The 23,808-nt window shown below is 36.9% G+C and overlaps 1 protein-coding gene across 4 annotated transcripts in view; it reads left to right on the forward strand.

The window, feature by feature from the left end:
* VTI1A (vesicle transport through interaction with t-SNAREs 1A) overlaps window positions 1–23,808 on the forward strand; it is a 343,226-nt gene that overhangs the window by 67,368 nt on the left and 252,050 nt on the right. For 2 of the 4 annotated variants that reach the window (XM_028512938.2, XM_036027294.1), the window contains exons 4-6: window positions 8,812–8,889; window positions 15,255–15,275; window positions 20,067–20,151. In XM_028512938.2, the coding sequence (XP_028368739.1) occupies window positions 8,812–8,889; window positions 15,255–15,275; window positions 20,067–20,151 (184 nt within the window). The remainder of the gene's footprint in view (window positions 1–8,811; window positions 8,890–15,254; window positions 15,276–20,066; window positions 20,152–23,808) is intronic. The other 2 variants (XM_028512939.2, XM_036027295.1) reach the window with 1 other exon arrangement.

Raw genomic sequence — 23,808 nt, forward strand, 5'->3', positions numbered from 1 at the left:
AAAGTGGGAACAATTGTAAAAGCATAAAAAATAAAAATAAATTAATAATAAATATAAAAAATAAAATATATAAAGCTGGATTACACTTAAAATGTTTATATTCTTTTTAAAAAACTTTTCTCATTATATTAATTATGCCTATTTTTTTAAAGATTTTATTTATTTCTTTTTAGAGAGGGAAGGGAGGGAGATAGAGAGAGAGAAACATCAATGTGCGGTTGCTGGGGGTCATGGCCTGCAACCCAGGCATGTGTCCTGGCTGGGAATCGAACCTGTGACACTTTGGTTCGCAGCCTGTGCTCAATCCACTGAGCTACGCCAGCCAGGGCTTAAAAATGTTTATATTCTTAAAAGAAGCAATAGACAGTGACACACAAAAGGAAGAACGTTTAATTGACAAAGCAAAGCCCCTGAGTAGGCAGGAATTTATCCTATTCAACCAAAAATGGAGAAATTTTTTAAAGATTTATTTTTAGATTTTATTTATTTATTTTTAGAGAGAAGTCGGGAGGGAGAGAGGGAGAGAAACATCAATGCATGGTTGCCTCTTGAGCGCCCTCTACTGGGGACCTGGGCTGCAACCCAGGCATGTGCCCTGATTGGGAATCGAACTGGTGACCCTTTGGTTCACAGTCCATTGCTCAGTCTATTGAGCCACACCAGCCAGAGCGAAAATGGAGAAATTTTTAAGAACAACATGTTTATGAATTAGGTATGAGTATTTATATTTACTTCATTATATTTAATAGTTTTCACCCTAGTGTATGGGGTAAGCTTCAAAATGTTTTCATAGACAATTTGGGCAAAAAGAATTTTGTTTCATTGCCAAAAAGCATCTTGTACATCTTTGCATGATGAGTACTGTAACCTCACTGTAACACAGCATATGCTATAATAAAGAATCTTGTCTCAACATGGGTGCAAAAGTAAGTACCAGGGAAAGTTTATTGTAGAAATTGTTTGGCTAGTTCCAACCCAGAATTTTAGAGTAACAACATAGGGAGTCACCAGATCCCAGGGGTAAGCAGCCAATTCTTGACACATCTTAATAACCATAACTGGTAAGGCTCCTCTCCTGCCCTGTGGGTAGATTAATGTTGCTTTATGGTATAGCCTTTGAAGATTAATCTCGAAACCTATCTAGTTACAGCCATAGGTGTGGTTGTGACTCACCCTCTGAGATCAGACAAATGAAACATTCTACCTTAAGCATGTGTTACCCTTGAACTTCCAAATTTATTATCAATGTTCTAGATGTTGACAATAACGTGTAAGTAAAGGTTTGTTTTTTGTTTCTTTTAGAGCAGGGTGACAAGAAAAAAACCCCTACAGACTATTCAACCTATGATAAGTCACAGGGCTAGGTGGATAGTACAGCCAGTCTTGCCCTGGGGAATGAGTCACAAGACAACCCTAGCCGGTCCTTGCGGTCTGGTACAGTGACGAGCACTGGCGATGAGAAACGGATTCTGTCCTGGTTCTGCCTGTTCTTTCCCAGCTGTGTGGCTGTGGGTAGAGAGCTCCTCTGGCTTAGAACTCTCCATCTCTAAATGTGGAGGCTGGTCTAGGTGATTCCTTACATCACTGTCAACTAGAAGACTCTGTCACTTACGTGTTACTAACTGTGTATGATACGTACTATGTGTCAGTTACAGAGAATCCTGAAGATCATTTGTTCTTGGGTATATAGATCACTTGAAATTATGACTATTGACAGATTTTTCAATGAATGATCACTTTTCCTCCCTAATGCCAGATTTCATAGGAAAACATAGATACAACTTCATTGTGTAAATGAGTAAACTTAATTTACTAGTTCTTTTAAAAATACAAACGAACCATTTGTTCCATAGCACTCATTTATCAGAGTACCATTTTCCAGCGGGAGTGTATGTCATTTTCAGACAAAGTAGTGAACATTTGACATTCTGATTATTTTCAAATACAATCTATGGAGTTATTTTATTTTGTATTCAGAAAGACTTTAAAGAATTAGATTTCCTCCACTGCACACTTACTCTATTCCAGATGTGGACAACATCTGGGCATTCTATCATGAGTTGACTTTCTGAATGAAGTAACTTAATTATTGATTGACAAGCTAACATGATTTAACACACAGCCACACTGTGTTCAATAGCAGTGTCAAAGTCCTGAATACAAGCATATGCCAGCAACTGGGGCCATGATACTAAGTTGCATTTTGAAACACAAATGCCAAACTTAAATTTCAGGCTTTAGTTTAAAAGTGCTGGAGAAGGAAATGAAGAAGTGCAGTTACTTGAGTTCTGGGCTTTCTATTTTACAAATCGTTAAATGATGTAGCAGCAGTGTGGCTGGAGTTCCTGGTATAAATAAAAGCCTCTTCTAGCACTGTGAATCACAAATAGAGTTATTACTCCATGTGGATTGCATATGGGTTTGTGTGAGCCTTTATGTGTGTGTGTGTGTGTGTGTGTGTATACACACTCATCATATGCATGTGTTCACATGTGACATGATAGCTAAACTTAAAAAAAATAAGACAAAATGTGGTATAAGTTATCTTATTTACAGCCAAAACATAAACATCCAAGTCAACCACGTATTATGTTTTGTGAAGTACAAGCAAAATAATCAATGAGAGTGATTATAATACAAACACATTAGTATTTAAAACCTTTTTCCAAAAGTATTTAAATGTCTCTTCCTGGTTTTACATACTTCAAGAATAATGGGCCATTTCAGTGTGCTCATGCTAACCTGCTTTTCCAAGTCACTGCTGGTAGCCTAGCAGCGGGGCACTCCAGTATTTCCTCTCTGGTGGCTTGCACGTGGTTGATTGGCCATGAGTTTATGATACATAGAAAGTGTGTTTTCCCTTTATTAACGCTACAGTATTTGTGACATGTGGCATGTGTCCTTTCCAGCGAATGAACTTGACCTTGAACCCTAAAGAGTCCCCTGAGCAAGAGCAAACCATGGTTACTGAAATAATTACTTAAAAGAAACAGATTGGAACTTAATTTCTCTGATATCATTAAAGAAATGCAGTAAAGTCTTTACCATTAAAAATCACCCCAAAATTGTAGCAGCTAAAATCGGGAATTGGGCAAAACAATGTAGTGGCATTACTGGGTTACATGATACGAACTTTTTGAAGCTACTTTTGGTGTGTAACAGCAGATCATGTTCCAGGAAGGAGGCAGTAATTTGTACTCTCCGGCCTGCGCGTGTACGGGTTTTAGTACATCTTTTTCAGTGTTATCAATTAATATTTACTTGGACATCCTCTGCAGGGTTATCACATCTAAGGTATTATGGATAAGTCTCCATTTGTTTATAATAGTTAGATCCTCACAACAGCCCTGGGAAATAAAGCTGATCACCATGCTTTCAGAGACTGAGGAAGCGGATACTCAGAAAACTTACTTTGACCAACATCACAAACTAAAATGCTACCTCTGCTCTCTTCACTCAGGGCCTGTGCTTTTCCACCCTAACAGCTCTCCAGGGATCAGGCGTCTGCCCAGTCGTTTACTCTGCCATTACCTGAATTGTGTAGTATGGCATGCTTTAATCGTAAATCGCTTTTTGCCAGAAATTAATATAACTCAGAACACTATACTGAACAAAATCTCACAAATTCCTCTTCATTTTCTTCTCCAAAATTTCAGTTTCCTGTCCTAGACTGATGAGCCTTTTTCCAAGTCCTGGGTCAGTGGTAGAGTGTGGATGAAAAGCTGAAATTGGCCATGGAGAAATAGAAATTGAGGTTAAAAACGGAATGCTTTGTGCCAAAGATAGATGCATTTTAGAAAATGCCATCTGGGCATTTTAGAAGTATGATATTATTTAATTAGAACCAGATAAAATTAGGTAAGAAATAAATGCCAGGAATTATAATACTAGCTAATAAATATAATTCCACGGTATTCTGTAGATATCCCAAAGTGTTAATTATAACAGGAGCAGTTAAATTCTTTAGAGCAGTTAAATTCTTTGGCTATGAAAGCATAACAGTTTTTAATAGATGTATCACCTGGTAACCTTGAGCATTATTAAATATATGGAGACTGAAAGAAATGGTAGAAGGAATGGAAAAGTCTGGCCAGACTGGGTAATTTGTTTTAGACCTATGGAGAAATCTGTTAACCAGTTCTTCTATAGACCAATTTGATTAGGAAGTAGGACAAGCTGTTCTTTCATTACTTACCAAAACCATACTGTACTTTCTATCAATTATTTGGCTGTCTGCAGCACACAGATTAGAATAAAGGCCTTTCTTAGTGTTTGTGAACATTGTGGATTGCTGATTAGTAATTAAAGTCCTGAATGAAGAAAATTAGGCCAAAATTGAATGGGAATGAGAAAGTCTTAATTCCGCGATACAGATGTTAGAAACAGATTGTCTTGAGCAGCCCATTCAACACAGTGACATTGTACACAAGCGTGGAGCGCCTGCCTCCCATGGAAAACTCAGGCCGAATGCCTTGGAGATGGTTTCCACTCCCATGCCTTGTGATGTAGCTGTATGGGTATTAATTTAGTGAAATATCCTGTCTGCCAGGTGTGGGAACTAGCTGATTTTATTGTAATACCAGATCATTACTTAATTCATATGCAACAGAGTGCAGCACATGGAAAGCATTATAAATCTATTTACAATGTGGCTGGTCTGATGATAACATTGTATTAAATTCCCAGGTGAGGCAATTTAAGCAATTGCTTTGCCATGTGCACTCCTTGGAAATTAAATTCTCATATACGCTTTAGTAATAAACCAACTTCATTGTTATGCTTATGCTAGTGGTGGGCTGTGGAATCCTCATTCTGGTTATGTATACCCTGTTTCACACGTAGAAACATACAGGAGCAGGATCACAGATCACAGTTCTTAATTAGTTTAAGCTAATTCATTTTGTTTCTACAGTAGTTTAGCAGTGCTTGTCCAGGAATATATTCAGTTCAGTTGGGAAATGTTAAGGCTTGGGTCAAGTAGATAGTTTTAAGCCAAATTGCCAGATAGAACTGAGCAAGGGTATCTGTTTGAACTTGGCTTTGAGAAAATCAGCCACTCAGTATGCAAAAGGTCTGTTCGTAGACCAAGTGAAAACTGCTTGGAATCTGAAATTCTCACTTTTATAACGAGGGACTCACTTTTGTCACCAGTTTGAAAAATAGCCATTGGAACTTAGGGCATCGAACTTCCTAGGGACAACAATAACTCGCTAATGTCCTATTTTTTTATAGTTTATATAAGGTCCGTAGATTTTTCTGCCCAATGTGTCTAGTTCACCTAAGTGTGTTAGTTAAAAGGAATGAGTTTTACACAAACACAACTAAAAGTGAGAAATGCTGTTGTATTTAGCGTTGTGTGTGTGTGTGTGTGTGTGGCAAATATTGTCAGCTGAAGCTCTTCCGTCCTTATGGTACAGACTCCAAATTACAATAGATTACAAACCGCACAGAGTTCTGTCTTCTCCAGAAGCCACTTATAAAGCACCAGTAGACGGTGGTAACTGACAACTAAGACTAAAAATGTTGACAATTTCTTGATTTGCCTGGTTAGCTTATGTATAGAAGTCATTAACTATTTATAAAATGCATTATGAATTGGGTTCCTTCAAACTGTAGCTGAGTGTGTGACATTTCCAGCTCAAATCCTCATGCTTGCATTTGGCTAAAGTACAGATTTTATACAGTTGATAAGAAAGTAAAATTATTTTAGTTAGTTTATCAAGATACAGGAGATGTTCCAGTTTCATTAACTTTGAACCTTCCGAATTAAAATATGGCATACTACTTGGTGATATAGAAGGAGGGTTTTAAAAGTTCTGTAAAAGGTGAAATAACTTATTGATTTTGGAGGAAAATCATCCATAAAATAAGTGGGTTTTTTCCCCTCAAAGGAATTTTCCTTTTTTGGTATCCAATTAGTTTAATGATGACCCTGCAGGCTAAATTATGGTTGATTGCAATCAGCTTAATTTAAAATTTCAAACCGTAAAAAGTCAGGAGAAAATACCAATGTCAGACACTTAAATATAATTCTTAATAAAACAAAGTCTTGACACTTAACCATTTTTGTAAGATGATACTCAAGTGTAAAGAGTTCAGTTTCCAGCGTTGATTGCATCATTTTCGTGATGGACTATTTCTGATATTTGAAATGAGTTATCTTTTCACTCTTCAACAGAAGTCAGTCCTATCAGGGAGCATTCTGTAAACTGAACCTATCATTTGCTTAATTACATCCAGAAAGCTATCCCAATGACCAGTTTTCACCATCCCGATGGTAAAGAATGACATTTATAGGGACCACCCTTCAACTGTGGATAAATCCTTAGGCTTCCTCTGTTGCCGAGCACGTCCACTCTTAATTGCTGGCTTTCAAAACAAGATAAGATATTTGGGGATACATGCTTGTAATTTTCTCCTTCTTTTGAAGTATAGTACATGAAAACAAGAATATCATGTAATTGAACAATCTATGCCAGTTTGTTGGTATTTTGGTGAAAAAAGGGAAAACCAAAAACACTCTCCATATGATATTCTTGCATACTGTGGAACGTTTTAGTCCCCCATAGTGATGAAATGAATAATTAAAAAGGCAGCTCTGATACCACGGCCTGTTTAAAGGTTCTCATTTCCTTTAATGCTGTAAAATACTTTACTTAGCTAGTTTGGAACTACTGTAGTGGGAATCTCCACGTGGGCAAAAGAAAGGTTTGGCTTGATCTAAATATTGTAGTAAGGCCATGAAGTGTACTGTCCTTGTAACTTAGCATTTTTTAGTCCAGTTCTGTATGAAGTTAATAGAAATATCTAATTAATAGCAGCTTGAATAAATGCAGTAAGAGACGCAGACTTAATTAACGTGCTGTTTGTGGTGGTAAGACGTCTATCCTGTTCATGAGTGAATGAATTGGGTCACTCCTGAATTGTTGAGACCTCTGATAGAAATGCCATTGCTGACATCAGGCTAATGACTTAACTTTTCTACTTTGTGCTCTCTGCAACATGACTGGTTTTATTTATCTACATACAGACTTACTGCATTTGCCAAGGTATAAGATGCGCATTTGTAGCAGGGTACAGACTCAGGGCAGGAATGGTATGCCTTCGTCTCCTTTATACTGAAATGTTTTGCATTTTTGTTGTATCTTTTTCCTGAGTGTCCAGAGGATAATAAAGTGGTGAGAAAATTTTGTGTGATAGCATGAGCACTGACCTGTGAGTCAGAACCCCAGCTTAACCAAAGCTATCTTTAGAACTCCATGAGACTGGCGCTTTTTTCCCCCTAAAAACTAAAAGGGTATCTAGGTTTATTTATTTTTATTTATGCTCCATTCAGCCCTTTTCAACTGGGTTCTGCCAGAGAGGTAAGCCCTAATGCCCTAAGGCTTCTGTTCCATGTAATAAATTAAATTCTCTTTTATGTACCATTCTTGGGAGAATTGAGAAAATAGTTACCGAAATAATTTTCTGTGTTTTGTGGTTCAGATAAGAACCCAATTGAGAAAAGCAGCTACTTTAACATGATTTAAAATCTATTGGTTTTTCTTGTTCAAAGTCCTTTTGAATTCTAGTATAATATGATCTTATGTTTCAGATATTATGATCTCTATGTGACAAAGCAGTGTTGCTCATTCATTACTTTAGAAATCTAATTAAAACTCTTGTTGACTTCTGATCATGGATTATGGATAGTCCTTTTAAATTGCAATAATTTTTCCAATAACCATTGGACAGGTAAGGAATTTGAAGTTCAGAACTGTAGACCCCAAGTGAGAAAAAGATTACCATTTTCTGACTGCCATGTTTAAATCAACTGTTTTGCTTAGTTCAGAAGCAGAAAAGGCAACCGAGTAGCCTATAAATCTGAATTTGGGTCTGACATAGTGATGCCAAAGTAGCATCTCAGGACTGCACTGCAGCTTCACAACTAATCCTCAGAGCCTTTTAGCTTTTCCAAATGTGTACAGTTCAGATAGGTCAGGAATCGCTTGCAGACATGTCCCTCTGACTTTGCAGGTAAAGGTAGACTTCTTGTAAAACAGAATTTCACCGTGCGAAATGTTGACTCAGCCCACTTGTCTTTATTTACTGGGATTATGAAAAGTTGACTCATAGCCTCCTTGCTTTTATTTACAAGGACTGTGGAATTTAATTTGTTTTACCAGGCATGCGCATGCATGCACACAACACACTCCCATACTTGTCCTCAAGCCATTATTTATAGAGGACCTAGAGACATTTAAATCATTGTTTGGAAGTGGGTTGGGCTTTTAAGTTTCATCTCTTTTTGGTTAGTAACATCACAATAATGAAATATAGATAAGCAATTTTTCAGGCATTCCAGTGTATGTATGCAGATACAATATTATCCTAGCATTAGAGATTTCAAAAGAGCTATATTGTAAAATGGATTTCCTGCCACAGTATTAAAGAACCCCACATACTCGTAATTACAGTCTGGTGAGTTTTGCAGATATACAGTGAGGGAGCTGTATTTCCTCTGGTTTAGTGTTCTTACTTGAATGACTACATATGGAATAATATACCACTTCTGATCCATTTTGAATATTAATGGAGTACTTACACAGGGCAGAGTTTTCTTGCATTATTGGTATTTGAAAACCTTCTAATTTATATTAAACTTCTCAAGTTCAAGAACTCTACACAACTTTGGTTTGCAGATTGTAGCGAACAGTATTCCATTAGGGGGCTCTCGAGGTTTGAGATGATCAGCCTTGATACCAACAATGCTTCGAAGCCTTTACTTCCTAACGTGCATCTCGCTCTCTCCCTTTTTGTTTTGTTTTATAGAAAAGGTCACGGATCGCCTACAGTGACGAAGTACGCAATGAGCTCCTAGGGGATGATGGGAATTCCTCGGAGAACCAGGTAGCATGCTAATCAGGAAGGCCCGGTGGGTGGCTGGAGGGTGAAGGAGGTCACAGGCACACTGGGCTCCCAAGCTGCTCCTTCCCAGTATTAGCAGCAACTCATGTGGAAGTGATACTGTTTAATGCAAAGCTGGAGTCTTAATCAACTTCAAAATGTTTCTTGGAGATCTTACATTTAACCCTTTACCTTGGGATCACTGTCTGCTATCTTTAAAAAAAAATCTTTTTTTCTCTTTTCTTTATTATTTAGTACTTAAGGAATAACTTGAAACACACTGTTTGCAGACAGAGCCAAGGTCTTCACCTCAAACACATGTAAAAGGAATAAAAAAGTACACAATGCAGCTTTGATAATAATGCAGTATAATTAAATCAACACTTGCAGCAAAACAAATGAAAGTAAGCTTTCAAAATTCAACAGGGCAGCTCAGCCTCCTATTGTGGAGCTTCTTAAAAATACATTCAGTAAAATGCAAATCGTACGTGCCAGTGTGGAGCTGGGATACTCATAGATGAGTTTTGCCCCTGCCTAATAATAATAATAATAATAATAATAATAGGAAAGTTGTCTTGCAATTTAAGATCTGCAGAAACAAAAAATAGGGTACGGTTTCTTCTTCAAAGGACCTTAGAACTTGGCTGTCAGGTGTCACTGAATCACACAGTAGTGTCAGGAGTCTGCACCCCACTTTTTTCTTTGAGTTAATACTGCAGGTTTAATCAGTTCATATAGCTAATATATAGGACTTCTGAAAAAATGTTTCTGGAAACTCCATGTAGAGATGATTTTTAAAATGTCTCAACCCTAGTGGCTGGTTCTCTTTGACACTTTTAAAGCCAGAGGACTTCAGAAGCAAGACCTGCACCTGTTTATTAATTTTACTTTAGCAAGTATTATGGTCTCTGTTCTGCCTAAATGAAATAAATCATCCATGGAGTAAACCAAAATTTTACTAAGATTATAAAATATAATGATATATTGATATACATTATGCAAATTGCATAATTGTATTTATGATTTCAAACAAATTATGGGTCTGTATATGCTGAAAATATATTACTATCTACTATAATAATATAAAACAGGGGTGTTGCTTATATGATTAAGTCCCCTTCTTCCCCCTCCCCCCCGCAAAAAAGGGAGAAGAGTCATGAGCTGGTTATGTTTGTTTTTGGAACATCTCACCTTCTCCACTGTTGGGGTGTCATCACCCTGAGTTCAGACATGTACACACTTCAAGATCCGACTTGGGGATTTCAGCTCTCCTGACTGAAACGTGAGAACAGCTAAGGGAGAAAAAAAAGTATATGGAGCACATCAAACAGAAAAGGGTGATGTGATAAAGGGGTCTCACTCATAATAGATTAAATAATGTAAGGATGAGAGAAAAAATATTTTCTTCCTATTTTAAGTGAGATTTAGGCTGCTCATACCTCTTGAATGAATGAATCATAATTTTATTTCTTCTCTTTACTCCAAAAAAAGAGCCTTATCTTTTCTTTTTAAACAAAAAACGGAATGTGTAGTTCCCATGTCAGTCCTTTAAAAACCTACAGATCGTTCGCTCATTTCAGATCAATGACTGCCTGATACAGAGGAAACGGACAGGAAGGGGGTGCTCCTGGCTAACCAGGCGCCTCTATTGTGATGGGCGGTGCAGCACTGTGACAGGGCCCCCCCCTACACACACTTTTTTAAACCACGTTCACATCTCTTAGTGGACATTTATGTGCCTGAAACATTTGTCTTACTTACATATAGTTATGCTCTTTTTATGCCTAAAAAAAAAGTATTCCACAAAAATAGACTGAGTTCATATTTTCTGAATTTTTCTAATTATATCCCTGTCACTTGCAAGTGATAACACAGAGATTTCCCATGGACTGGTATAAGTCAAACTTAGAAATTCTGAAAGTGCTCGGAGAACCTGAAGTTTAGTTGTAAGAAGCTGTCACTTCAATAAACAGAGCATGATAAACGATAGTCATGGGTATGTAACTATTAGATTGTTACCTAGTGAACTTTTCATTCTAAAATTTGAATGAGGCTTGACAGTTCAAAGAAACCACACTTAACTCTTTGGGTATTGAGTTACCAGGTGTCAAAAAATTTCCATATCATAATGAAGATATTAAATTTTGTTTTTAGGATTTTTTTTATCATAGTACAGGAATTAAAATCCCTCAAACTAAAACATCCTTAAACAGGAATGGTCACTTGAGGATAACCCTTTATTCTGCATCAGCAACCATTCAAACTACGGAGTTAAAACAGAGCCTTTCTTTAAAGGAAGAAAAGGTCTTAAGTTGGCTCTTCATATTAGTTTTTGTAGCTGAGTGGCAAAGAAGATAGTTTTTTTTCTGAGTCGACTTACATGTAATTTATGTAAGAAAGTATTTTCTGCCCACTAATGATTTTAGTTTCAAGTTAATTATTGATAAATTGATTTTCAGAACTTACTGGCTTATCATAAACTTTTAGTATACAGAGAACACTTGAATATAAACAAATTGAGACAAAAATAGCAATATTTGTTTCATTGAAGTTGGGATATAGCTCAATATTTTTTAAATTATAGGTCAGAAAATGAAAATAATGAAGAATCCATAACAATGGTTATAAATAGGTAATATAAACTAGGTACTGCTTAGTTAATTTTGATGCAATATACACAACCTCCCTAGACTGGATTCTTTGTGGTGGTTTAGACAAATGTGTATGCTATAGCTGTTACTTCTCATTCTGGCCATTTATAATGTCTTTTTTTAAGGCACTAAAACCTGGCTGTTTATACACATAATTATAATCTCCCAACTAACTATAGAGTATATTAATTTACTCTTATATATAAATATTTCCACCATGATTAGAAATGTTAAGATTTCAAATACTAAGAATTGTTCAACTGCATCTTTAATGTCCCTCATATAGTACATAATTTCATGTAATTTCAAATTAATTGCTTTGTATAAACTTATTTCTGATTCATATCCATTCCATACAATCAAATAGAGTTCATCCCTGGTTTACAAAGAAGGGACAAAATTACCTACTTTGCATGTCTGAGTACTATTGTTGGGTCATCAGCTTTCCAAGGATTGTTGTCTTGGGCATTAATTATCATTCTATTCTTTTAAAATATCATATTTCCTATTCCACATAGCAACAATTTAGTTCTTGAGAGAATTGAGATTTTTATATGTAGAGATGCTGTATTCAGAGTGGAAACCTTAATAGCTGTTAACTTGATTTAGTTTCATGAAACCCATTCTCAGAAAAGGAAAAAAAGTACATATTGTAGAATTAAATCCCCTTCACAGTAAAGTATCACTATGAGGCCAATAAAATGTCCCAAGCAATACCTTTGAACGGTAATAGTCTCTCAGTTTCCATATGTAAAATTATATTGATCAGTGAATAAACCTGAGTAAATGCGATTTGAGTAAATCCTAGATAGAGGGTTCAAAGAGAGATATATAAAGAGTAGGATATTTGTAAACGTGCCAAAATTTTTGTGGTAAAGCAATATTTAGCAGATAGCATTGCTTAATTTTTTTAATACGAGGTTCTCTTAAGTTCCCATTTGAGCTTGCTGTGCATAAAGTGTGTCAAACTTCAGCCACAGACCAGGGGGTGAAGTCGGTCAATTTAATTCCCCAAGATCTAAAGGAGGTCGGTATCATTTCATATAGCCCTGGCAGAGCAGATCATTACCAAGCACAAATCTGTTCGTTACGTGCTGAGGGTTTATAGCAAAATAAATAGACTGTCATCATAAGTTCAGAAAATTGTGTGTTCGACCCACGATAATGTGTAAAGGGCGTTTAATAGAGTTCAGCATTTATTCGTTATCTGTATGCGGACAGAGACGGCAGTCGCGTTATCAGCTGTAAAAAAAAAAATTCGGGAGCCGTGGGGGTCACGTGACGCGCCGCCCACACCGAGGCGCGCGCGCGCATGGACCCTCCCATGCTCCGCAGAGCAGGTTTGATTTTAGTCACAGCAGAAGGCTTAGCCACAAGAGATTCCACTGGTTCAAACCAGCGTAAACCAGATTTTTTCAGCCCACAAAGGAATAGATTACCTCTTGTATCACATTCTGCATTGGGGGGGGGGGGGGGGGCAATGGTGAACACCTCTTTGTTTCAAAAAAATATTGGTGATCTTAACTCAACGTGGTGGCCAGGCACACTTTCACGTCGTCTATGCTGAGCTAGTAACTCGGTGATATAAGAAATCACTGCTTCCCATCTCTAGTCTAAGCATTGGTAATTTTCAAATATAGACCATCTTTTGTTTACTTGAATGAAAACTCTCAGCCCTTAAAAAAAAAAAAGATAGAGATTAAAACCCGTCCCATTACCTAGCTTAGCTACAAATCCGGCGTAGAGCTCGAAGGCAGCCATGCAGCACAAACAAGATAGAACGTTTTTTGTTTGGAACCTATTGAAGAAACAAATGGGCAGCATTTTAAACACTCATTGATTATGGCAGGGTGGCATGCCCCAAATGGTCTCCATTGCAGAGGAGTAGTTTTAAACTTTGGCCCTTTAAGTATCATAGTCAAGTGATGAATGGTGCCCCCAGAAAGGAGAGAGGGCTAAGCGATCCATTCCCAGATCTTCTCTTTCTGAGAATTAATGTTTGCCTGTTTCCCATGATGTTCGGAGAGCAGAGAGAAAGATTCCGATATGTGATAGGCCAGGTATTTTCATGTAAAAATTTTACCTCTTCTGGGGAAGAATAGTACCTTTGCACGTGAAGCGATGAGGGGCTTTGCTCATGCCCACTGGATGGTTGCTGAGCGTGTTAATTAAAAATAATGGCTTCTTGTATATTTTGAAAGGACGACGTTAAAAGTTTCATTTTCACTGAGACATTATGTAATAGATTCTATACCCATTTTATGAGATTCATAACAATTTTGAAATCTCATTCTTTTGTACTTGAAATACTTTTCCTATAACAAATGAAATCACGGAGTAAGCTGGAATGCCTGCTGCCTTCTTTGAATTGGAGACAAAACCAGCATTAAGCATTGAGAAATCTGGGCTATAGTAAACATGATACTTTTGGAGAGAAGAATTACAGGGAGCAATTCATAGCACGTTTCTCCCAAAGCAATACTTTAATCTATTGGCCTGCATATGTCAAGCGTTATAACAGATGTTAGAGATATTTTGGGATGTTTAAAATTTCTCAATTGTACCCCTGAATTGCTGAGGCTGCGCATTTCAGGCTTAGAACGTGGTTTATAGTCTCTTCCAACACAGGTTTCAGCTTCCGTTCATTGCAGAAACTGTAGCAATCTTCTCAATTATACAGTGGTATCTGTAGTGTACAATGCTGGCAAACATACACATCTACCCACACAAAGAGTGAGCCAAACAAACGGTTATGTCCATTTTCTAGCTTCTAAAGAGTTAAGCAGCTTCTTTTATCTGTTATATTTAAGGCAAGTAGGAAAATGTTCTGCAGAAGAGAGTTGAAATATTATCACAGGACAATTTACTAACAAGTAAAGAGAGGTTTGGGGTCTGACTTTAGTGAAAACAAACTGCAGTGCAAATGAAGTAGGAGAGTTCATTGCTTGGAGGTGGCCCAGTTTAAAAAACGGACGAAAATTGAAAAATAAAGAAACATCAAAAATTTTTTAAAGCGCCATGTGATTGCAGTAGCCTTCTTAAGCAAAACAAACATCTGGAAGTTAACTCTAATACATGCCGCGTTTCTAAGGGGAGTGAGATATTTTCTGATACCATGTCCTAAGTATTACCTATTGTGGCATGCGTTATTCTCAATTAAAACAATGTTATCTCCAAATGCATTTTTTTTTTACTAGAGTGAGTACAAGTATGACACTAACATAATACTTTGTTTTAAATACTTATTGGGACAAAAGCATGAACTATTAATCATTTTCATTTGTAGGTAAAATCTGAAATCAGTTGTCAAGATTCAAAATCTAGAAACATCCTGAAAACTTGTATATACAAAACCTTTTCAGTGGTACATTCTTAGAAGAGAGGAACAGTAAACTTGTTTTCTTTCTTTATAATATAGACTTCTATGAAGTCATTCCCCTTTATTTCATGATGGTGTCTTAGATGTACTTTAAAAGAGAATTTCACACTATTCTCTTTGTTTAATGTGACAGTGTGAGAAAGTGATCTTTATTCGTTCAAAAACTCTGCATGTAGTCTATGTTTAGGTTCTTTTAATGTGTTTGTCTGTGATTTTTAAATGCTAAACATGTAAACAGATAAATTGTCAATGTTAATTCTGTACCCTGTCACACAACTGATCTTTCTTTCCTGCCATTTCTTTTCTTTTTATCTTTTTTTTGTGCATTCATGTTGCAGTTGATAAAATTACGTGAAGAGGTGAGTACTTTCTAGCTTGCTTTTTTTTTAAATTCTGCTTTTCCCTATAAAATTGAGTTTCTAAATCTGAACTAAGATCTTTGAGTTCATTTTTCCAGGAAAATCTGCACAGAGCAAAATTATTGATTATATTGCTAGATATATTCTCTGTTGATTATCTTTAATAAAACAAGCATATCCAAATCATGCCTGTTTCAGTGATCATTGTTATTTGTTGGTATCAGGCGGAAAATTCATATTTTAAAGGCCCCAAAAGGAGGAAAAACAAAGGAATATCTTAAAGCTATCATGAAAAGTATCATTTTAATGTAAACTAACTTCAGACTTGTTTTATTTGTGTTGGTTTCACAAAGAAGTCAATATGAATAATTTTCTTTTCTGACAATCTGATTTCACTTTACTGAAAACTGTTTTTTAATAAACTTCTTTCCCTCACCCAAAATGCAACATAAGATGCCAGGAATCTATTATCCTGTTGGGGAAACACGTAGGTTGTGAATGCCCTACTAGTCCGTGTGCACCGACACCTAAGAACAGCCACAGCTCTCGCCATTGTTAGAGACTTTCCTTTCTGTGGGAAATAGCACCCAAGTGAGTTCTCATTTTTCTGAGTTTGCTAGCCTGTTTCATAATGCAGCCTCAGACATTTCTGTGGCCCAGCAAATATTTATAGCGATGTTATAAATTTATCCCCATATCAGTGAGAAATTGTGACTGATTCTGTATTTTTTTTTTAATTAGGCCAAACTTATCAAATATGCTTTGGTACTCTTTGCAGAGATAGAGCAGCTTCATTTTTTTACTTAGTGCAGTTTTGTTGCTTTTACATCAGGACATAAAATAGTGGCTCATGCTGCAATTTAAAAATTGCCCAGCTGCTTATAATAATCAGAGTACTGTGAATTATTTCTGAATTTAGATGGACTGTGTTGATTGAGATTTTTGTAGAAGTTTTTTATTGGTTTGTCATCATTCTCCAGGGGATACAAATGCTAATTTAGAGGCTTGTAGATAGTGGTCTTCAACAAATTTTGTAACTGAAAATGCATAAATGATATCTTCTCTTAGAAAAAGTAATAATGATATGTAAAATAAAAGCTGAAAATACACAAAACTCATACCCTCTAACCTTTTTTTGTTTGTTGGTTAGTTGGTTGGTTGGTTGATCTTCTCCACATTGAAGCAGATGTATACACTAAATGACTATAATCAATTGCAGTTCTGATATATAAGATTATTCCTGAGGGGGGTGATGCATCCATGGTTTTTTCTTTTTCTTTTTTTGCAAGGCACAGTATCTACTTGTATATATCTGCATATGTTCATGCTTAGGTGAAGAATCTGAATTTTCAAATATTATTGGAACTAATAACAGATTTTAAAGACTTCTCTATGAGGAAACTACATGAAGCTCTGACCCCTGACTTTGGCAATGAATATAATTAATAAAAATGTGTGCCTTATTACAATTGACATTTTTGACAGAAGACATTTTGTTGTTGTTAAGCTGAATTGTATGGATTTAGCAATCTTAATTTTAAAAGCTGCAAACATAAAGTCTGCATTTCTTTCAAAATATGTTTTATCATTATTTTATGGCCTAACTTTTTTTATGCTGCCTTTAGCAACAACTTCATCAGTATGCTTCTGGAATGAATGTTTCCAAACCTGCATTCGTTACTGTAACCTGTAATGAATTGTACTTGGAAGAATTATATCACCCAACTAAAAGAATAATATACTCTGAAATAGTCTTTCAGCAATCTTTGAAATGGATGTAGCATTGATGTTTATAGAGATGATGGTGATGACAGTGCATTGGTACATAGTTTGCTCAGAAGTGATTGTTTCTCAGCCAGGATTCTAATAGGAAACAAACTGAGTGTACCCCAGATTTCTTTCCTGTACCTATCCTAAGAAAACAGGCACTCCTCTCCTCCAAAATAGGACGTTTTGTTGTGTTTAGAAATAAAGTACGCCCCCATCCCTTCTTTGTGATGCTCTTTTCTGGCTCAGTTCTGTAGACTGGGCGTGCTTGGAGGCAGGCTGGTGGTGCACGGGGAGCTGACCTGGCGTTGGCGGTGCCTGGCTGTCCGTTTCAATGTGCATCTCCAGCCCTCCGCATTGCACAGCTCCTTACGCAAGTTAAGCTCCATCTGAGCTCCTGCACAGCTTTACTTACCTGCTTTGAAAAGGGCTGAGAAGAGGGTGAGAGAATGAGTTTGGGATGGAGTGTGGGGGGCAAGTTGAAAGCATCAGCTGCTACTGTAGTGTATTTCCTTTCATTTTCAGAGACCAGGGCAAAGCACAGCCAAGGGAACAATGTAAATAGCACAGCTGTTACAAGAACTTGTTTTTAGCTTGACTTAAGTGAAGGGGCTCCAAAATACAAAGTGAGGTCCTGCTGGAGAGCTGCGGGTAAACTGAGCGTCCTCTGTGTGCACATTTAATCTGATAAAACAGAACTGTCCCGGAGAGTACCGACTTCTATTGTTTAGGAATATTCTTTTTTTTTTTTTTTTAAAAAAAGGTCTTTTAGAAATTCACTCCCCACCATAGCCAAACATGGATAATCTAATTTAGCTCCCTTTTATGGAATCCCAAAAATCATTCCAAATTTAAATGCTTTGTTTCCTACATTATATATAATCATCTAATTAGACTGTCGATTCCCAGTATTGATCTTGGACTTTTAAAAAATCTAAAGTAGCTAAATGTTTGGATGCTATTGGACTTTTAGTTCATTTACAAAATGAACTAAAAATCTTTGTTTTGATTTTTAATCAAAAATCTTTGATTAAAATTCAGATTACTCTCCATTTCACAAATCTGCTATCTTACGGAATCACCAACTTGAAATTGTCCTTTGTTAAGGGAGAAAGCAACCTTCAAAAAGGGAAGAGTAATCCTGTTCCCCCAAACCTGCATGTAGTGAGAATTAGGAGTGAGAAAGCTATTTTGACAAGCCAAGTGAAATGTTTAATTTTATTTAAAAATAGTCATTAATGCCAAACACACAGAGCTCCCCATGCCTTTCTTTTTCTCAATTACAGCCTTTAGTGATTTTGCGGTTCCATAATGTAAGCTGTCCTTCCTTCCTTCCTTCCTTCCTTTTATTTATTTAGTTTAGGATTTTTTTTTTTTTTTTTTGCAGAGGGAGGGGCAGTTTTCCTTAATTTCTCCACTGTCTATTAGATGTCTCTATTAATTATTATAGACTGTTGTTGCAGCTTTCCTGACCTTCACATCAGGTCCTATCTCTCTGTTCTAAATGCATTGTTTTAATGATTCTCACCCCCCCACTTCCCCCACCCCTCCCCCCAAAAAAAATTTTCAAGGAAAGCTTTGATGTGGCTTTAGCTGCCTCCAACGTCTGGCCGCATCTCAGATGTGTCACCTATGCCGGGAGGGAATAAGGAAGTCACGTTTTGAATGGTAATGATAACATACTAATCACTTCCTTTCTTTGAAGATGGAAGCGAGATATTCTGTCAGCATCCCTGGCTGCTAGAGCTTGGAGGCACTGGTCTAGGTGTATTAGCTTAAGTGTGCATGTCAATACAGCTTGCATCTCCAAGATCCATGGGGGCTCATTAGAGCAAGGTAGATCGTTTCACTCGACAGCCACTCAGATAATATGGATGGCACCTCCTTTTTTTATTATTATTAGGAAGCATTTCCTCTATTTTAAGTGACATCTGTCAACAACACAAAGTTATAGGAGTTGTGGTTGCAATATTTCTTTCTTTTTGACCAAATACCAAAACTGATCTGAGGGGGTGAGCTGCTAACTGATACAAATGCATGTGTGCGTGTACACACACAGCCATGTACATATTCATATATTTCTGAGTGTCCAGATATACATGTCTCTACACACACGCATTCACATATGCATGTACATATTCTTACCCATTCACAGCAATGATTAGCTTGCAAATCTGTTTGTCAACCTGAATAGATCCAGTGTAGAATCATGGTTTAAAAAAAAAAAAACACCTCAGTGTAGAAATGAAAGTTTAGAAGCTGAGATTTGGGGGAAGATCCTCTAATTGGCCAACCAGATATAATATAAAAGAGTGCATATAATTATTATATTAATAGTTCACAGTCTAAAACACTATGTGTCAAGTTTACCTTCAATCTAGTGCATACATTCACAATTTTGTACATCCGTGTGCGTGGAGCAACACACAGCTCTTGTTTCTTGGTGTTGCCCCGAGTTGTGTTAAACTAGAACTGCTGTTTAGTATTCTGTTTTAGTAGCACGTGTTGTTCTATATGGCATCTTGCCGCACATCCAAAATAGAGGGACGCGTCCTCTTCAAAATAAAGTTCCTGCTTAAAAATTGCAGTCTGCAGAAGTGAAAGGAACAAATGAGTGTTTTAAATGATTGCATTTACACAAAATAAGTATAAAAGAAGGGTCATAGATCTATGCAAATGCCTCCTGCATTTGCCTTTCCTGAAACAGGAGAGATCCAGTTAGCTCTGGTCTTAGTACATTTTTCAGTGTTCTGGAGTAAGATTTACTGTGGCTACGTACAACACAAGCCTGCCTTTTAAAACAAAAAAAAAAAAAGCGGATGGCCCGTGCACAACTGAGTGATTGGAAATCTGTCCATTGTAGTGGATCTTATCATGGAAGATTTGCTAAAAATTATTTCTAATGGGTTTTGACTGCCGTCCCCCTCCCAAATGTTAGGGCATACAAAAGCATTATTTTTTTAAAGGCAAAAAAAAAGAACATTGTAGACGGCCGTCTGATTTTTTCCCCTTTTTATTTTTCAGAGGGCACATCTGCTCGATAACACAGAGAGGCTGGAAAGGTCATCTCGGAGACTAGAGGCTGGATACCAAATAGCAGTGGAAACCGGTAAGAATTCTGAGAGTGAGCAAATTGTCTTGCTTATGCACAGCAGTCTTCACAACACATGACATTTCAGGGTAACTTCAAAGGAGCAGCAGAGACAGCAGCCCGAGATGTGGTTTACATATTGGGGAGACAATTGGGAGCTTATTTGTGCTTATCTTTTTTCAAGTTAAAAGGCATGACATCTACTGAAAACAGTTCCTGAGGTTTAAAAGTATATATCTGAAAAGCGATGGAATACTTTGTCTAAATTCTACATTTGTCTTAATATGCAGTTACATGTTGTCAGTTTACCCACCCGCAACGGTTGCTGGCATCCGGCGCGGCCTCCGGTTGTTCGCTTCGTTATGTTTTGGGAACGTAACGAACATTGTTCCCGTTTGGAGAAATTAACATTTTCATCAGTCTAACTGATGTGGACTGGGGGCAGAGAAGTAAAAATCTCTAGTTCACCTCACTTATTTATCCTGGTGTTAGAAATGGTTTCTAATAATCCTGTATTTTTTTTTTTAAATCATGAACAGAGCCTATAAGCAGATATTAAGGGAAAAAAAAAGTCACAGTAAGCAGCAAGACTGATATATGTGATAATCTCACTAGCATTAGTTCATACTGTTCAAACTTTTGGTTTGAATTAACACTAGCTATTCTTTTCAGAAAACACAACCTTCATTTGACTTCTAAGACTCGTCTACTTAAAATAGACAAGCTTTTTAATTATAAATGTTTTGTGCAATGACTGTTGGTTTTCACACAGTAAATAAGTATCCATGGACCCCTTTGTAGCCATCAGCTTTTTGTTCCTTAGCTTTCTTTTGTGTTTTGTTTTGCAAAGTATAATCAGGTGCAATCTGTTTTAACATATTTTTGGATAGCTCTTGCCACAGTATGTAAACCACAAAAATATATAGTTAACATTTCCATCATTTTTAAAAAAAATTTAGGTCACAAAAATGTTTATTTTGGAAGAACAGGTATAATAAAAAATGATTACAAGTAATTTCTGCTGTGAATGGTCAATGTTTTTTTCTTGTCCTGGGTGCATGACTGTTCTGTGTTGGCTGGTTTATGGGAATAATTGTAAGAAACTGAATAGGAAGATCGCAGATGGCATTGATATTAATGGTTGGAAAACTGAAGGAGACCATAAACCTTCCAGATTTTGTAGTAGTATAGGCAGCCCTTCTTTCTGAAGTTGTTGATACTTTGGCTTTCAGCACTGATTGGGAAGAAAGCCAACTTTTGTTTGCTTTTTCTGTCCTTGGGCTCAACTTTACAAGTAGCTGTGCTGTGAAGAGTGTGGATAAAGCAAAGAGCCCTGAACATGAGGTCGAAGGACCAGGCTCAGGTTCAAGCTCTTCTTGTGGGACCTCAAGCAAATCACATAACCTCTTAGAGTCTTGGCGTCTTTTTCAACAACATGGAAACAATCTGGCCTGTCTCCGAATATTCCTAAGAAATGATGGCATATGTGAAAGTGTTTTACACGCTATAAAACACTATACAAATATAAATATTAGTATGAGTGTGTTGGCCATTTGATGATTACGGGCATTTATCTTTCTCTATTGCATAGAAAAAAATTCATTGTGATTAACATTTGTATAGATCAAAGAAGTTTTTAAGGATTGTTACTTTGGCATCCTTGGGGAATGTAACACTACACCTGCTGAACTTAATCATCATCAAGGAGCCTCCTCTGATAAAGCCACCCATCAGCAAGCCTCTTTACGCATGGGACGGGGCTGGGCTGAGGGCATTCTCACTGGGACACTGTCTCGGATTGGCCTGCCTTTTCCCTCTCATCCCATCACTCATGCCGTTCCCTCCTAAAGCTGAAGGAAGTCATCAGAGATGTCTGAAGATACTGGGGGGGGTCATGTATTGATCAAGGGTATAAGATTGAGTGGGATTTGATCGTCCTTATGTGTGCTAAAATATAATACCCACATCAAATTATCGATACAGTCAACTTGGAAGATGTGGAGTGGCCCAAAAATCAACCTCAGTCTTCCTGGACTTTGTAATGGTAGGTTAACCACCATTAACTACTAATGGTAGATGAACTATAAAGCTTTATAAAATTAGACAGTTATTTGTCATATAAGACTTGGGAACTTCTTATGGACTATAAAAGCTAGTCTGCGAAGAGGAAGGGCGGGCTTACTCTTGGTGGAGGCGAAGACAGATGTGACACATACACACAGCCTCTGCCAGACGGGAGTCACCCCAGTGATTCCTGGGTGAGTTTGAAAAGTGGGCTGAGAAACAAGGAAGCAGGCGTAACACCTTTGCAGCGGGAGGGGGAAAGCTCAGCCTGGTCGCATCTAGTCCGTCAGCAGCTCTGCGTTTGGGTTATGATGTGGATTTATGGTACTAATCATCTTGTTAGAGTAGCAGAAGAACAACATCTTTCAGAAGGAAAAGTTTTTGTTTAGTGTCTATTGGTTACTTTTTCTTAATGACAATGAAATGCAAGAAGGAGATGTGGAAGAGTTTGCATGACTTTTGAAATAGCCCAAAGGGACAAATGGATTCCAAGTTTTGGTCTGAGAACTAGTTCTGGACCACAGTAAGTTTTTGCCAGTCCACAGCAAAGTGAGATTTTTAAAAAAGGTTGAAAGTAGTGACTTTCTCATAAAGTTAATTTTATTAATTAGAAGGACTACCTTTTGCAAGATCATGGTTTTTTTTTTCTATTTTGGGGTGATAAAAGAAAGGAGAGTTTTATGGTAAGAGAGAGAAACAGTAGATAAAAGTTTGTTTGTTTTTTTCTCTACCTGGAAAAAGAACAAAATTGGCAATCCTAATTTGGGCCTCTTGGAATGTTTTTCTGAAATTTTATTTGTCCACAAATCTATGAACTGTTGAGGAAAGATAGACCGACCCCATTACCTGACCTTGTCATTAATCAGCTGTGTGGCTTTGCGAAATCACTCAACCTATCTGGACATGTTCTTTTATTTGCAAAATTTAATCCTGGCACCAGATTCTCTATATCCCATACAGCTGTTATAAAGTAAAATGAGGTCACATATATTCAAGTGTTTAGACAATAGAGAGGGCTCTATAAAAGTCATCATTTTTATGTATTACCATTAGCCAAAAGTGGTTATTTTTCAAAATTATTGATAAAATATTTCAACAAAAATCTTTAAACTTCTCTGTTCATTAAGTTGATGACATTTATTGGCAAATATCATAAAAGGAAATTTGATTTAGTATATAAAATCAATTATATGTAGAGAAGAATAGAAAGCATGCTACTTTGGCCACTAGTATCTTCCAAGCAAATAATGAAATTCATCTTCTAAAATTATTGAGTCATTTCTGAAATTTTTAAAAGTTGTTTTGTCAAATTGGCCATTATTTTCTCCTTAAGAACAGCTCTTCAGCCGAGGGATGCATGTCCAGAATACACTTGGTCTGAGAAAGAGTACATGGTCATCTTTAAGTGCCATTTACACCTTGATATATATTGAGTTTAGTACCAACCAAATTTCTTTCCTGGTTCTCTTCCTATTTGAGAACACTGATGAAGTTACAAGTTAACTGAACAGCTCCATTTAGAAAAGGAGGGATGCCTGGAAGAATATGTGACACATGAAAGAGTCGATGCTGGGACATTTCAATGGCTGATGTCAAGTGGGACAATTACCA

The sequence above is a fragment of the Phyllostomus discolor genome, chromosome 5 (assembly GCF_004126475.2).
Source record: "Phyllostomus discolor isolate MPI-MPIP mPhyDis1 chromosome 5, mPhyDis1.pri.v3, whole genome shotgun sequence".
In the NCBI taxonomy this organism is placed as follows: domain Eukaryota; kingdom Metazoa; phylum Chordata; class Mammalia; order Chiroptera; family Phyllostomidae; genus Phyllostomus; species Phyllostomus discolor.